This window comes from Brassica rapa, chromosome A02 (genome assembly GCF_000309985.2).
Source record: "Brassica rapa cultivar Chiifu-401-42 chromosome A02, CAAS_Brap_v3.01, whole genome shotgun sequence".
Taxonomy (NCBI): Eukaryota; Viridiplantae; Streptophyta; class Magnoliopsida; order Brassicales; family Brassicaceae; genus Brassica; species Brassica rapa.
Genome location: NC_024796.2, coordinates 17,579,899 through 17,598,139, shown reverse-complemented (window position 1 = coordinate 17,598,139; position 18,241 = coordinate 17,579,899). Strand labels below are relative to the sequence as shown.

The 18,241-nt window shown below is 27.2% G+C and overlaps 2 protein-coding genes and 2 long non-coding RNA genes across 4 annotated transcripts; 2 read left to right on the top strand and 2 right to left on the bottom strand.

The window, feature by feature from the left end:
• Positions 1-2,333: 2,333 nt before the first annotated feature.
• LOC103853510 lies at positions 2,334-6,308 on the bottom strand. Its single transcript, XR_004455582.1, has 2 exons — positions 5,381-6,308; positions 2,334-5,175 (listed from the first exon to the last, which is right to left on the bottom strand). It is a non-coding gene; the product is annotated as an uncharacterized LOC103853510 (long non-coding RNA).
• Positions 6,309-8,438: 2,130 nt separating this feature from the next.
• On the top strand, positions 8,439-10,325 carry LOC117132085. Its single transcript, XM_033285631.1, has one exon. It carries the CDS (start codon positions 9,718-9,720, stop codon positions 10,165-10,167), a length of 450 nt encoding a protein of 149 aa, XP_033141522.1. The 5' UTR covers positions 8,439-9,717; the 3' UTR covers positions 10,168-10,325.
• A 103-nt stretch (positions 10,326-10,428) lies between these two features.
• On the bottom strand, positions 10,429-12,761 carry LOC117132091. Its single transcript, XR_004455584.1, has 2 exons — positions 11,748-12,761; positions 10,429-11,540 (listed from the first exon to the last, which is right to left on the bottom strand). It is a non-coding gene; the product is annotated as an uncharacterized LOC117132091 (long non-coding RNA).
• Positions 12,762-17,741: 4,980 nt separating this feature from the next.
• Positions 17,742-18,209, top strand: LOC117131970. Its single transcript, XM_033285233.1, has 2 exons — positions 17,742-17,751; positions 17,839-18,209. The coding sequence occupies exons 1-2, from the start codon at positions 17,742-17,744 to the stop codon at positions 18,207-18,209; spliced, it is 381 nt and encodes a 126-aa protein (XP_033141124.1).
• Positions 18,210-18,241: the final 32 nt, after the last annotated feature.

The window sequence follows — 18,241 nt, the reverse complement described above, 5'->3', positions numbered from 1 at the left end:
CAAAAATTTAATATGTAAACCTGGACCCAAACTGCACCTATATTTCCAGATCTATTTCAATTTGGTTTTCTGAATTTGGTAAAATATTCATGTCCAAGGGAGAGTTTTGTAAGTGTACATATAAATTTTAAATAAACAAATTCATGAATTATATAAGGTAAACAAATTATCTTCTTCGATATCATATGATTTTGTAACAAAATAATATAAAACAATTTCAAAATATTAATTCACAAATTTTGTATACAATCCAAAAAAAACCCGCGCTTTTGAAGCGCGGGTCAAAATCTAGTTATCTATTAAAAAGAAAAGTCAATTACCTATAAAACAATAAGAGTACTTTTAAAATTTTATTTTAATTAGGGTTTTCAAAAAGTCATATTATTTATTTAAAAGTTAGTTTTTATTCATGTTTTTTTCTAAATAATTTATTGTACTTGTAGGATTTTACAATTCGTTTTTGTTTAACATTTTTTCTTAAAAGTTAATATTTATCTTTTATAATTCTCTATCTTTAGTATCTCTTAAAACAAACATTATAATAAATAATGATAATAATAAGACTATATTAAATAATTTTTATTTTTTTTAAAAATTCATCTTATTATTTTAATATATATATTTTTGATTATGAGAAAGTTGAACACATATCACATTTTCAAATATATAACTAACATTGTTACAGTCATGTAAATTAGCAACTTTGAAAAACAAAGTTTTTTATAAAAAATACTTAAAATAATAACACTATTAAATAATATTTATAATTAATATGTGGAAGCTTAAACCTAAATATAAATGTGAAATATTTGTAACTATTTTTGGTCATACTTTTTTAACAAACAAAATTATCTATTTAAAAGGAAAGTCAATTACCTATAAGACAATAAGAGTACTTTTAAAATTTTCTTTTAATTAGGGTTTTCAAAAAGTCATATTATTTATTTAAAAGTTAGTTTTTATTCATGTTTTTTCTAAATAATTTATTGTACTTCTAGGATTTTACAATTCGTTTTTGTTTAACATTTTTTCTTAAAAGTTAATATTTATCTTTTATAATTCTCTATCTTTAGTATCTCTTAAAACAAACATTATAATAAATAATGATAATAATAAGACTATATTAAATAATTTTTTTTTTTAAATCGTCTTATTATTTTAGTATATATATTTTTGATTATGAGAAAGTTGAATACATATCACATTTTCAAATATATAACTAACATTGTTATAGTCATGTAAATTAGCAACTTTGAAAAACCAAGTTTTTTTATAAAAAAATACTAAAGCTAATAACACTATTAAATAATATTTAATATTTATAATTAAGTTTTAAGAAAAAAAATTTCATTATTTTAGTGTATATATTTTTTATTATGAGATAGTTTAAATATATAATTTTCATGTGTCCCGATCATGTTAATTAACAATTTTGAAGAACCAAGTTTAATATAATATTTTATAATTATATTTTCATTAAAATTTTAGAAAAAGAAAATTATATTAAATAAATTATTTTCAAATATTGTTTTAGGTTTTTGAAAAAAGAAAAATTCTAAAATAATTACTACTAAATATCTTTTAAAAAATATTTTTATTATTAAATAATTTTTAAAAGTAGTTTTTATCAAAATTCTTCTTTATTATCTTATTATATATGTTTTTAATTATTATATATTTAAACACATGTCACAATATTATAAGAAAAATTATCATCAAATAGTCTTTTGCAATTATCTTTTGATTAGGATATAAAAAAGGAAAATTACTATTAAATAATATTTTAATAACTTTTTAATTAAATTTTTTTTTATTAATATCTTAATATATATATTTTTAATAATGAGATAGATTAACACATGTCACATTTTTAAAATATATAATTGCCATGTGTCGCTATCATGTTAATTAACAATTTTGAAGAACCAAGTTTTTATAAAAGGAAAATTCTATTAAATAAATGGTTTTCAAAAATTTTTTTAGGATTTTGTAAAGAGACAATTTCTAAAATAATTACTGCTAAATATTCAAACAAAAATTACTTTAAATAATTTTTAAAAGTAGTTTTTATCAAAATTTGTGTTTATTATCTTATTATATATATGTTTAATCATTATATATTTAAACACATATCACAATATTATAAGAAAAATTATTATTCCCTCTGTTCCTAAATATAAGATGTTTAGGTAGAAATACATATATTAAGAAAACTATTTTTTGTCTAGAAAATATCATTAAAACTATAAATTAATAGTATTCAACCAAGTATAAATAGACTATTAAAATATAATTGGGTAAACAGTTTTTAATAAAGTAAAAGTTACCTAAAAAATGAAAACATCTTATATATTGGAACATCAAAATTCTGTAAAACATCGTACTTTTAGGAACAGAGGGAGTATCAAATAGTATTTTGCAACTATCTTTTGATTAGGATTTTAAAAAAGAAAATTACTATTAAATAATATTTTAATTACTTTTTAATAAATCGTTTTTGTTAATATCTAATTATATATATTTTTAATTATGAGATAGATTATCATATGTCACAATCATAAAATACATAGTTGCCATATGTCGCGATCATGTTAATTAGCAACTTTGAAGAACCAAACTTTATATAATCAGATATATATATATATATATATATATATATATATATTAAGTATAAAATTTATATTAAATAATCTGATATAAAAATCTGGTAATTTTTCAGCTATTTATTATACTTTTATCGAACCAGTCAGTCAAAACAGCTTTTACTATCAAACTAAATACCAAAATAAAACAAGTATCCTAAAATCCATAAACACATAAAAACTACAATAAAACATAATTTAATCCTATTGGCACTTACCACCGATACCAATTATATCAAATAGCTTGTATTTTCAAATACCATTATCTCCAAATCAAAATACAAAGCTTATACCACAAATATAATACAATGCGCGTGTAGCACGGACACATCCCTAATCATTAAATATAATTAGACAAGTCAAAAGCGAAAGCGGAAAGTCAGAACTTTAGAAAGAAGGAAATCTAAGATAATAATAATAAAAAAAATATAATTAGACAATTCAAAAGCGAAAGCGGAAAGTCAGAACTTAGAAAGAAGGAAATCTAAGATATAATAATAAAAAGGAAAAAAGGAAAGCGCGTAAACGGAAAAGAGGAAATAAAACCTAATATAAATATGAGTATACTTCTCGACCTCTAAACAAGTGATTCAGAGTTCAACTCTTTCTGTTCTCTTTAAACTCTCTCTCTATTCTCGTCCCTAAACAACGAATCCAATTTGGCATTCATAAATCTTTCTTACAATAACAAATCATGGTTTGGTATGGGTACTGCGACGACGAACCCGACACCTTCATCTCCTTCGACCCAGTCTTCACCGACACTCAACATAACCTAAAAAACCCTAACTTCTCCTTTGTCTTCGATTTCGAATTGGTTTACAGGCAAGCCCCCGAACCAAACTCTGATTCAGACGAAGACGAAGACTTCTGCAATTTAGAAACTCGAATCCTTCGTCAAACCCACGAGTTCGATAGAGATTGGCTCATCGGTGGCGATAGGGAGCAGATACAAGCCAACGTGTTTCAGATTCTTGAGATGATCCAAGTCCCTTCTTACTCTGACATTGTTTATACGTTAACTTTCAAAATCTTTGATTTAAAGAAGCGCGAGTCCGAGTCTGATTCGCCGGAGATTGAGAGGATACGAGTCGGGATTGATGTTATCGTCCCGAGGTTTCCCGGTGCTAACGATGACGTTTGATATGTAACTTGAGCGATGAGGTGGTTGTTGGGAACGACCAAGGCTGTGTTAGGTTTTTCTTTTACTGTTTAAAAAGTGTCTTTGTTGATTTCATGTTGTTCCTTGTTTCTTTTTGTCATTATGAATATATTCAATAGAGTGTGCGACTTTCAAATTTATCACAAGTGTTCTTTTTTTTTCTTTTTTTTTTTGCTAAAATTGTCACAAGTGTTCTCTTAGGAGCAGAAATAGAAGAAGCTAAAACTAAAAAACAATGGTAGTGGGGAAATAAAGGCTACTTGTCTATCTGAAGAGATAAAACTAATCAATCTTCTTGCAAAGCTCTCACAAATAGTCAAAAACGTTACTCGGCGGAACAATCCAGAGGCTCTTGTGACGAGGGATAAGTTCTAACCAGTTAAGACTTGCATTAGGCAGATTAAACCTGCTTTTATCAAAAAAGTAGGATACACAACGCTTGCGCTTGTCACCAAACCATGGGAAGCAGAGGTTGTTCCTCATCAATGGGATATTACTTCTCAACTCAGAGTTATAAGAACTGAAGAAGGTTGTGAAACCATCAAGCTCATTACTAGTCACCTCCTCCCATTGCAAAGAGCCTAGTTTAAACACTAGTGGCTTCTCCTTAATTACTGCATGCAAACATGAGAAAGAGCTCTCCTTTTCTCTCTGCCAAGAAAATTTCTCTCTTGTCCCATTCACCTCGTAGTTGATGATACACATATGCATCTTGATGACAAACCCATGTCCGGGAAGATGGGTGAAAGGAATACAAGTAGCCTCCTCCTCTGGTAAAGCAATAAAATTGTTCATTGAGATAGACAATTTTGCTATGCCTATAAAACGGCAAAACAGTAGGAAAGGCCTCGGTGGTCCACTCAGTTGCTCCAAGATGGCATGTGCTGATAACTATCCTTCTCTCTTGAACTGATGTAACAAAGTCTAACGCTACCAACACACAATTATCCGATGTTGGAGGACTAGAGAACGCGACTGCCTGGAATGGCAACGAGAACTTAGGCAAGCTTACGAGCTCCCGAGAAAACGGGTTGAAGAAAAACATGTCCTTGGAGCTAGAAGTGTACATAAGTAACCAACCGTCTTTTATGTAACACACGGCTAATTCAGCGAGCTCTTGCAGATGCAAAGTGTACAATTTCGATCGTACCGGATCACGTAGTTCAAACAAACTGCAACGATTATCAAAGCACAGAAGCCAAGGATGCTTTTCCTCTAGTAGAAAGTGCAGCTTCACACCATGACTTGCAAACAGCTGATGCACATATGTTGTCTTTTAAGACAAGACGAGACATTATTACTTCCAAGAGAATGGATGGAAGATCTAAGATACTCGTATTCATTGCCTCTTCCTCACTCTTAGTTTTAGTTCTACAAAACAACAATCATGAATCAGCCCCAAAGAAGCAAAAGTGAATGCTGTTATGTGTCATTGGTCAAACCTCAAACTGACACAAAAAGAAAAACAAAGAATACAATTGCCTAGAGAAAGATGGTAAAAACATATTCCAATGAACTTGTCAAATCCACTACAACTGAATATTATAGGCTGTAGAACTGCTTGAGAATGACGAACCTTTTACTGGCGACGGTGGTTGAAGATGGAGACGGTGACGCCATGGCCAGAACGGAGGTGGCGGCAATGGTGGATGACTAATGGGAATCTATAACTCTAGGGTTCTTTGCGTCTCATCTTATTCATTAATGTGCGGATGATTATTTATTTCGCTATAAACTCGGGCTTTAAAAGTTATTTTAAAACTAAAAGTGATTGTTACCTTTAATGAATCTTATATATGTATAACCTATTATAGAATTAACATTAACATAAACCTATGTAAACAACGACAAGGAACAAATGCATTTCCGAACATTCTTTAAAGAAATTACCATTCATAAGAAATAATTTTTCCTTCTCATTCCCTACCATTCCTTCTTTTGTAGACAAATAAAGATCAAATTAATTCCTTATTAAATATGGGATGAAACAACCATTCTTTTTCATTCCTGTAATTCAATTCCTCTACGTTCATTTTTTATTCGTTCCTCTTGTTTCCAGAATGGTCACCAGTCGAAAGAAGAATTTTATGTATGTTGTATCCTTATCTGAAAATAAAAATTTTATTCATAAAATTACAAAATTTAAAATAGAAAATGCATAATTAAATAATAATCATTTAAAAATAAAATTTTGTAATCAAATTAAAATTATAATTTTGAATACTTTATTACTTGGTGTTCTGTCTGCACATGCGGGCATAGTGTTTTTATAGGTATTTATCTTTTTATAAATATTAAATCAAAACCAACATAATAAATTATTAATTATATTTTTAAAAAGATAAATCAAAAATTAAACTTTATATTTTATATTTTATAATAAAAAATATTATTTCAGATAAAAACACAACATATTTAAGAATTATCTTATGTCTTAGAAATATATTTTATTTTTGAGAATTTTATTATATTTACTTATAGTCAATTATCAGATATAACATATAAATAAAATATTATTAATATATATTCATTAATTTTTATCAAAATATATATATGTTTATTGTTGTGTTAAATTTTAAAGACATTCACATATATTTTAGAAAATATATTTATTTGTTCGATTAGCATTTCATTATAAATTGTTTTATATGTAACTATAAACTTTATACTAAAATATTATTTTCAGATAACAACAGAATATATCTAAAAATTATCTTATGTTTTAAAACATGTTTTAATAAAATATTATTTTCAGATAACAACAGAATATATCTAGCAATTATCTATTGTGTTTTGTAAAATAATATGTGGAAGCTTAAACCTAAATATAAATGTGAAATATTTGTAACTATTTTTGGTCATACTTTTTTAACCAAAAAAATTATCTATTAAAAAGGAAAGTCAATTACCTATAAAACAATAAGAGTACTTTTAAAATTTTCTTTTAATTAGGGTTTTCAAAAAGTCATATTATTTATTTAAAAGTTAGTTTTTATTCATGTTTTTTTCTAAATAATTTATTGTACTTGTAGGATTTTACAATTCGTTTTTGTTTAACATTTTTTCTTAAAAGTTAATATTTATCTTTTATAATTCTCTATCTTTAGTATCTCTTAAAACAAACATTATAATAAATAATGATAATAATAAGACTATATTAAATAATTTTTATTTTATTTTTTAAATCGTCTTATTATTTTAGTATATATATTTTTGATTATGAGAAAGTTGAACACATATCACATTTTCAAATATATAACTAACATTGTTACAGTCATGTAAATTAGCAACTTTGAAAAACCAAGTTTTTTATAAAAAATACTAAAAATAATAACACTATTAAATAATATTTATAATTAATATGTGGAAGCTTAAACCTAAATATAAATGTGAAATATTTGTAACTATTTTTGGTCATACTTTTTTAACAAACAAAATTATCTTTTAAAAAGGAAAGTCAATTACCTATAAGACAATAAGAGTACTTTTAAAATTTTCTTTTAATTAGGGTTTTCAAAAAGTCATATTATTTATTTAAAAGTTAGTTTTTATTCATGTTTTTTTCTAAATAATTTATTGTACTTCTAGGATTTTACAATTCGTTTTTGTTTAACATTTTTTCTTAAAAGTTAATATTTATCTTTTATAATTCTCTATCTTTAGTATCTCTTAAAACAAACATTATAATAAATAATGATAATAATAAGACTATATTAAATAATTTTTATTTTATTTTTAAAATCGTCTTATTATTTTAGTATATATATTTTTGATTATGAGAAAGTTGAACACATATCACATTTTCAAATATATAACTAACATTGTTATAGTCATGTAAATTAGCAACTTTGAAAAACCAAGTTTTTTATAAAAAATACTAAAACTAATAACACTATTAAATAATATTTATAATTAAGTTTTAAGAAAAAAAAATTTCACTATTTTAGTGTATATATTTTTTATTATGAGATAGTTTAAATATATAATTGTCATTTGTCCCGATCATGTTAATTAACAATTTTGAAGAACCAAGTTTAATATAATATTTTATAATTATATTTTCATTAAAATTTTAGAAAAAGAAAATTATATTAAATAAATTATTTTCAAATATTGTTTTAGGTTTTTGAAAAAAGAAAAATTCTAAAATAATTACTACTAAATATCTTTTAAAATATATTTTTATTATTAAATAATTTTTAAAAGTAGTTTTTATCAAAATTCGTCTTTATCATCTTATTATATATGTTTTTAATTATTATATATTTAAACACATGTCACAATATTATAAGGAAAATTATCATCAAATAGTCTTTTGCAATTATCTTTTGATTAGGATATAAAAAAGAAAAATTACTACTAAATAATATTTTAATAACTTTTTAATAAATTTTTTTATTAATATCTTAATATATATATTTTTAATAATGAGATAGATTAACACATGTCACATTTTTAAAATATATAATTACCATGTGTCGCTATCATGTTAATTAATAATTTTGAAGAACCAAGCTTTTAGAAAAGGAAAATTCTATTAAATAAATTGTTTTCAAATTTTTTTTAGGATTTTGTAAAAAGACAATTTCTAAAATAATTACTGCTAAATATTCAAACAAAAATTACTTTAAATAATTTTTAAAAGTAGTTTTTTATCAAAATTCGTGTTTATTATCTTATTATATATATGTTTAATCATTATATATTTAAACACATATCACAATATTATAAGAAAAATTATTATTCCCTCTGTTCCTAAATATAAGATGTTTAGGTAAAAATACATATATTAAGAAAACTATTTTTTGTCTAGAAAATATCATTAAAACTATAAATTAATAGTATTCAACCAAGTATAAAATAGACTATTAAAATATAATTGGGTAAACAGTTTTTAATAAAGTAAAAGTTACCTAAAAATGAAAATATCTTATATATTGGAACATCAAAATTCTGTAAAACATCGTACTTTTAGGAACAGATGGAGTATCAAATAGTCTTTTGCAACTATCTTTTGATTAGGATTTTAAAAAGGAAAATTACTATTAAATAATATTTTAATTACTTTTTAATAAATCGTTTTTGTTAATATCTTATTATATATATTTTTAATTATGAGATAGATTATCACATGTCACAATCATAAAATACATAGTTACCATATGTCGCGATCATGTTAATTAGCAACTTTGAAGAACCAAGCTTTATATAATAAGATATATATATATATATATATATATATTAAGTATAAAATTTATATTAAATAATCTGATATAAAAATCTTGTAATTTTTCAGCTATTTATTATACTTTTATCGAATCAGTCCGTCAAAACAGCTTTTACTATCAAACTAAATACCAAAATAAAACAAGTATCCTAAAATCCATAAACACATAAAAACTACAATAAAACATAATTTAATCCTATTGGCACTTACCACCGATACCAATTATATCAAATAGCTTGTATTTTCAAATACCATTATCTCCAAATCAAAATACAAAGCTTATACCACAAATATAATACAATGCGCGTGTAGCACGGACACATCCCTAATCATTAAATATAATTAGACAAGTCAAAAGCGAAAGCGGAAAGTCAGAACTTTAGAAAGAAGGAAATCTAAGATAATAATAATAAAAAAAATATAATTAGACAATTCAAAAGCGAAAGCGGAAAGTCAGAACTTAGAAAGAAGGAAATCTAAGATATAATAATAAAAAGGAAAAAAGGAAAGCGCGTAAACGGAAAAGAGGAAATAAAACCTAATATAAATATGAGTATACTTCTCGACCTCTAAACAAGTGATTCAGAGTTCAACTCTTTCTGTTCTCTTTAAACTCTCTCTCTATTCTCGTCCCTAAACAACGAATCCAATTTGGCATTCATAAATCTTTCTTACAATAACAAATCATGGTTTGGTATGGGTACTGCGACGACGAACCCGACACCTTCATCTCCTTCGACCCAGTCTTCACCGACACTCAACATAACCTAAAAAACCCTAACTTCTCCTTTGTCTTCGATTTCGAATTGGTTTACAGGCAAGCCCCCGAACCAAACTCTGATTCAGACGAAGACGAAGACTTCTGCAATTTAGAAACTCGAATCCTTCGTCAAACCCACGAGTTCGATAGAGATTGGCTCATCGGTGGCGATAGGGAGCAGATACAAGCCAACGTGTTTCAGATTCTTGAGATGATCCAAGTCCCTTCTTACTCTGACATTGTTTATACGTTAACTTTCAAAATCTTTGATTTAAAGAAGCGCGAGTCCGAGTCTGATTCGCCGGAGATTGAGAGGATACGAGTCGGGATTGATGTTATCGTCCCGAGGTTTCCCGGTGCTAACGATGACGTTTGATATGTAACTTGAGCGATGAGGTGGTTGTTGGGAACGACCAAGGCTGTGTTAGGTTTTTCTTTTACTGTTTAAAAAGTGTCTTTGTTGATTTCATGTTGTTCCTTGTTTCTTTTTGTCATTATGAATATATTCAATAGAGTGTGCGACTTTCAAATTTATCACAAGTGTTCTTTTTTTTTCTTTTTTTTTTTTGCTAAAATTGTCACAAGTGTTCTCTTAGGAGCAGAAATAGAAGAAGCTAAAACTAAAAAACAATGGTAGTGGGGAAATAAAGGCTACTTGTCTATCTGAAGAGATAAAACTAATCAATCTTCTTGCAAAGCTCTCACAAATAGTCAAAAACGTTACTCGGCGGAACAATCCAGAGGCTCTTGTGACGAGGGATAAGTTCTAACCAGTTAAGACTTGCATTAGGCAGATTAAACCTGCTTTTATCAAAAAAGTAGGATACACAACGCTTGCGCTTGTCACCAAACCATGGGAAGCAGAGGTTGTTCCTCATCAATGGGATATTACTTCTCAACTCAGAGTTATAAGAACTGAAGAAGGTTGTGAAACCATCAAGCTCATTACTAGTCACCTCCTCCCATTGCAAAGAGCCTAGTTTAAACACTAGTGGCTTCTCCTTAATTACTGCATGCAAACATGAGAAAGAGCTCTCCTTTTCTCTCTGCCAAGAAAATTTCTCTCTTGTCCCATTCACCTCGTAGTTGATGATACACATATGCATCTTGATGACAAACCCATGTCCGGGAAGATGGGTGAAAGGAATACAAGTAGCCTCCTCCTATGGTAAAGCAATAAAATTGTTCATTGAGATAGACAATTTTGCTATGCCTATAAAACGGTTAAACAGTAGGAAAGGCCTCGGTGATCCACTCAGTTGCTCCAGGATGGCATGTGCTGATAACTATCCTTCTCTCTTGAACTGATGTAACAAAGTCTAACGCTACCAACACACAGTTATCCGATGTTGGAGGACTAGAGAACGCGACTGCCTGGAATGGCAACGAGAACTTAGGCAAGCTTACGAGCTCCCGAGAAAACGGGTTGAAGAAAAACATGTCCTTAACCAACCGTCTTTTATGTACCACACGGCTGATTCAGTCAGCTCTGGCAGATGCAAAGTGTACAATTTCGATCGTACCGGATCACGTAGTTCAAACAAACTGCAACGATTATCAAAGCACAGAAGCCAAGGATGCTTTTCCTCTACCCGTACAGAAAGTGCAGCTTGACACCATGACTTGCAAACAGCTGATGCACATATGTTGTCTTTTAAGACAAGACGAGACATTATTACTTCCAAGAGAATGGATGGAAGATCTAAGATACTCGTATTTATTGCCTCTTCCTCACTCTTAGATTTAGTTCTACAAAACAACAATCATATGAATCAGCCTCAAAGAAGCAAAAGTGAATGCTGTTATGTGTCATTGGTCAAACCTCACACTGACACAAAAAGAAAAACAAAGAATACAATTTCCTAGAGAAAGATGGTAAAAACATATTCCAATGAACTTGTCAAATCCACTACAACTGAATATTATAGGCTGTAGAACTGCTTGAGAATGACGAACCTTTTACTGGCGACGGTGGTTGAAGATGGAGACGGTGACGCCATGGCCAGAACGGAGGTGGCGGCAATGGTGGATGACTAATGGGAATCTATAACTCTAGGGTTCTTTGCGTCTCATCTTATTCATTAATGTGCGGATGATTATTTATTTCGCTATAAACTCGGGCTTTAAAAGTTATTTTAAAACTAAAAGTGATTGTTACCTTTAATGAATCTTATATATGTATAACCTATTATAGAATTAACATTAACATTAACATAAACTAAAAGTGGTTGTCGAATCGTCTATGTAATCTTTCATATATCATAATTGTAAGATCGTAATAAATCAGCGTTAAAAAAAAAGAATTAACATTAACATAAACCTATGTAAACAACGACAAGGAACAAATGTTTTCCCGAACATTCTTTAAAAAAATCACCATTCATAAAGAATAATTTTTTCTTCTCATTCCGTACCTTTCCTTTTTTTTGTAGACAAAAGAACAAATTAATTCCTTATTAAATATGGGATGGAACAACCATTCCTTTTCATTCCTGTAATTCAATTCCTCTACGTTCATTTTCTATTCGTTCCTCTTGTTTCCAGAATGGTCACCAGTCGAATGAAGAATTTTATGTATGTTGTATCCTTATCTGAAAATAAAAATTTTATTCATAAAATTACAAAATTTAAAATAGAAAATGCATAATTAAATAATAATCATTTAAAAATAAAATTTTGTTATCAAATTAAAAATATAATTTTGAATACTTTATTACTAGGTGTTCTGTCTGCACATACGTGCATAGTGTTGTTATAGATATTTATCTTTTTATAAATATTAAATCAAAACAACATAATAAATTATTAAGTATATTTTTAAAAAGATAAATCAAAAATTAAACTTTATATTTTATATTTTATAATAAAAAATATTAATTCAGATAAAAACACAACATATTTAAGAATTATCTTATGTTTTAGAAATATATTTTATTTTTGAGAATTTTATTATATTTACTTATAGTCAATTATCAGATATAACATATAAACAAAATATTATTAATATATATTCATTACTTTTTATCAAAATATATTTATGTTTATTGTTGTGTTAAATTTTAAAGACATTCACATATATTTTAGAAAATATATTTATTTGTTTGATTAGCATTTCATTATAAATTGTTTTATATGTAACTATAAACTTTATAATAAAATATTATTTTCAGATAACAACAGAATATATCTAAAAATTATTTTATGTTTTAAAACATGTTTTAATAAAATATTATTTTCAGATAACAACAGAATATATCTAGCAATTATCTATTGTGTTTTGTAAAATAATATGTGGAAGCTTAAACCTAAATATAAATGTGAAATATTTGTAACTATTTTTGGTCATACTTTTTTAACAAAAAAAAATTATCTATTAAAAAGGAAAGTCAATTACCTATAAAACAATAAGAGTACTTTTAAAATTTTCTTTTAATTAGGGTTTTCAAAAAGTCATATTATTTATTTAAAAGTGAGTTTTTATTCATGTTTTTTTTCTAAATAATTTATTGTACTTGTAGGATTTTACAATTCGTTTTTGTTTTACATTTTTTCTTAAAAGTTAATATTTATATTTTATAATTCTCTATCTTTAGTATCTCTTAAAACAAACATTATAATAAATAATGATAATAATAAGACTATATTAAATATTTTTTATTGTTTTTAAAAAATCATCTTATTATTTTAGTATATATATTTTTGATTATGAGAAAGTTGAACACATATCACATTTTCAAATATATAACTAACATTGTTACAGTCATGTAAATTAGCAACTTTGAAAAACCAAGTTTTTTATAAAAAATACTAAAAATAATAACACTATTAAATAATATTTATAATTAATATGTGGAAGCTTAAACCTAAATATAAATGTGAAATATTTGTAACTATTTTTGGTCATACTTTTTTAACAAACAAAGTTATCTATTAAAAAGGAAAGTCAATTACCTATAAGACAATAAGAGTACTTTTAAAAATTTTCTTTTAATTAGGGTTTTCAAAAGGTCATATTATTTATTTAAAAGTTAGTTTTTATTCATGTTTTTTTCTAAATAATTTATTGTACTTCTAGGATTTTACAATTCGTTTTTGTTTAACATTTTTTCTTAAAAGTTAATATTTATCTTTTATAATTCTCTATCAGTATCTCTTAAAACAAACATTAAATAATGATAATAATAAGACTATATTAAATATTTTTTTTTAAATCGTCTTATTATTTTAGTATATATATTTTTGATTATGAGAAAGTTGAATACATATCACATTTTCAAATATATAACTAACATTGTTATAGTCATGTAAATTAGCAACTTTGAAAAACCAAGTTTTTTATAAAAAATACTAAAACTAATAACACTATTAAATAATATATATAATTAAGTTTTAAGAAAAAAAAATTTCATTATTTTAGTGTATATATTTTTTATTATGAGATAGTTTAAATATATAATTGTCATGTGTCCCGATCATGTTAATTAACAATTTTGAAGAACCAAGTTTAATATAATATTTTATAATTATATTTTCATTAAAATTTTAGAAAAAGAAAATTATATTAAATAAATTATTTTCAAATATTGTTTTAGGTTTTTGAAAAAAAGAAAAATTCTAAAATAATTACTACTAAATATCTTTTAAAAAATATTTTTATTATTAAATAATTTTTAAAAGTAGTTTTTATCAAAATTCATCTTTATTATCTTATTATATATGTTTTTAATTATTATATATTTAAACACATGTCACAATATTATAAGGAAAATTATCATCAAATAGTCTTTTGCAATTATCTTTTGATTAGGATATAAAAAATGAAAATTACTATTAACTAATATTTTAATAACTTTTTAATTAAATTTTTTTTTGTTAATATCTTAATATATTTATTTTTAATAATGAGATAGATTAACACATGTCACATTTTTAAAATATATAATTGCCATGTGTCGCTATCATGTTAATTAACAATTTTGAAGAACCAAGCTTTTAGAAAAGGAAAATTATCTTAAATAAATGGTTTTCAAAATTTTTTTTAAGATTTTGTAAAAAGACAATTTCTAAAATAATTACTGCTAAATATTCAAACAAAAATTACTTTAAATAATTTTTAAAAGTAGTTTTTATCAAAATTCGTGTTTATTATCTTATTATATATATGTTTAATCATTATATATTTAAACACATATCACAAATATTATAAGAAAAATTATTATTCCCTCTGTTCCTAAATATAAGATGTTTAGGTAGAAATACATATATTAAGAAAACTATTTTTTGTCTAGAAAATATCATTAAAACTATAAATTAATAGTATTCAACCAAGTATAAAATAGAATATTAAAATATAATTGGGTAAACAGTTTTTAATAAAGTAAAAGTTACCTAAAAAATGAAAACATCTTATATATTGAAACATCAAAATTCTGTAAAACATCGTACTTTTAGGAACAGAGGGAGTATCAAATAGTCTTTTGCAACTATCTTTTGATTAGGATTTTAAAAAGGAAAATTACTATTAAATAATATTTTAATTACTTTTTAATAAATCGTTTTTGTTAATATCTTATTATATATTTTTTTAATTATGAGATAGATTATCACATGTCACAATCATAAAATACATAGTTGCCATATGTCGCGATCATGTTAATTAGCAACTTTGAAGAACCAAGCTTTATATATATAATAAGATATATATATATATATTAAGTATAAAATTTATATTAAATAATCTGATATAAAAATCTGGTAATTTTTCAGCTATTTATTATACTTTTATCGAATCAGTCCATCAAAACAGCTTTTACTATCAAACTAAATACCAAAATAAAACAAGTATCCTAAAATCCATAAACACATAAAAACTACAATAAAACAGAATTTAATCCTATTGGCACTTACCACCGATACCAATTATATCAAATAGCTTGTATTTTCAAATACCATTATCTCCAAATCAAAATACAAAGCTTATACCACAAATATAATACAATGCGCCCTAATCATTAAATATAATTAGACAAGTCAAATGCGAAAGCGGAAAGTCAGAACTTAGAAAGAAGGAAATCTAAGATAATAATAATAAAAAGGAAAAAAGGAAAGCGCTTAAACGGAAAAGAGGAAATAAAACCTAATATAAATATGAGTATACTTCTCGACCTCTAAACAAGTGATTCAGAGTTCTAACTCTTTCTGTTCTCTTTAAACTCTCTCTCTCTATTCTCGTCCCTAAACAACGAATCCAATTTGGCATTCATAAATCTTTCTTACAATAACAAATCATGGTTTGGTATGGGTACTGCGACGACGAACCCGACACCTTCATCTCCTTCGACCCAGTCTTCACCGACACTCAACATAACCTAAAAAACCCTAACTTCTCCTTTGTCTTCGATTTCGAATTGTGTTAGGAGTGAACTTAATCAACCCCTTTGATACCTTAGAACACAAGTTTGCTTTGATGCCAATTAAGGCCCCTCCTCAAAGCTAAGAGAGTTTGTGAAAGAACAAACTAAATAGAACAAAACACAAGTTACTACAATTTTCTTTTTATTTCTTGTTCTCTTTCCCAACTCATGTTTAAATACAAAAGTAAGGAAACAAACTAACTACTACGTGAACATGGACATGGGCAACTAACACATCCACTACACCTTTCCACTAAACATAAAATAAATAAAGATAAACTATTGAAACTATTGATTTGATCATGGTGAAGATGGCCACGTCATATTCTTCTCCAAGTTGTATCTTATCAATACTCCATTCCTCCAAACAACCTTGTCCTCAAGGTTTGACACAAAATATGGAAGCTTCTCTGATTCCACATAGCTTTCTTGTCTCACAAGCCGACTTTGGAAGACACGTTCAGGTTTGATAAGAAGAATCGCATTGTGGCGGAGTGGAGGTGAATGACTTGTAGCTAGAACCCCTTTTCTGAATACACATGACGGTGGTGGTTTACCAGGAACTGGTTGTTCTTCGTTGAGCATCTTTGGTTTTGAGGTAGGCAGTTCATGGCTCTGGATTGGATGCGTAGGAGCAGTAATGGAGCGCCCATATGTTTTGTGCGCAACGCTTTGGATCCAAATTCGTGTGATAACGGCTTCAATATGGGACACATCAATGAATTCTTTGAATATGTCCTTGTTCGGTAAAGGAGCAAAGCTTGAGTCTTCAACAATCTTCGAATCCATGGCTTGAATATTTTTTTCAATATACTCAAAGCCTAGAAAGGACGAGTCTTCATCACCATTGATCGGAACCGCATCATCAAAGACATCATAGCTTGGCTCTTCATCGTCATAGACATCAAAGATAGGAGCTCCATAGATCCAGTCGTACAGCTCCATGGATTCTTCCGGAACCTGCAGATCCGCTGCACCCTTCATGATCCGTGTAGCTGGTTGAGATGCAGTACCACCATTGACTCTTCCATCACCAGCTTTCATCTCTCTTACTATCTCCGCTAGATGGTTTATGGTTTCTCCAAGATTGATGAATTGCTTCATCATATCAATCTTCATCTTTTGGATCTCATCATGTACTTTGCTGAGGAGGTTGGTCTTTAAATCTTCAATGCACTCTCCATTGATTCCCATAACATAGATGACAACAAGATTTTTTTTTTTTTTGGGTGGAATGTGTTTTGACTTGATACCACAGTTAAGTGGTCCGGATCAAATCGGTGAAGCGAAGCCGCAGGATAGAAGTGCTCTGATACCAATTGTTAGGAGTGAACTTAATCAACCCCTTTGATACCTTAGAACACAAGTTTGCTTTGATGCCAATTAAGGCCCCTCCTCAAAGCTAAGAGAGTTTGTGAAAGAACAAACTAAATAGAACAAAACACAAGTTACTACAATTTTCTTTTTATTTCTTGTTCTCTTTCCCAACTCATGTTTAAATACAAAAGTAAGGAAACAAACTAACTACTACGTGAACATGGACATGGGCAACTAACACATCCACTACACCTTTCCACTAAACATAAAATAAATAAAGATAAACTATTGAAACTATTGATTTGATCATGGTGAAGATGGCCACGTCATATTCTTCTCCAAGTTGTATCTTATCAAATTGGTTTACAGGCGAGCCCCCGAACCAAACTCTGATTCAGATTCAGACGAAGACTTATGCAATTTAGAAACTCGAATCCTTCGTCAAACCCACGAGTTCGATAGAGATTGGCTCATCGGTGGCGATAGGGAGCAGATACAAGCCAACGTGTTTCAGATTCTTGAGATGATCCAAGTCCCTTCTTACTCTGACATTGTTTATACGTTAACTTTCAAAATCTTTGATTTAAAGAAGCGCGAGTCCGAGTCTGATTCGCCGGAGATTGAGAGGATACGAGTCGGGATTGATGTTATCGTCCCGAGGTTTCCCGGTGCTAACGATGACGTTTGATATGTAACTTGAGCGATGAGGTGGTTGTTGGG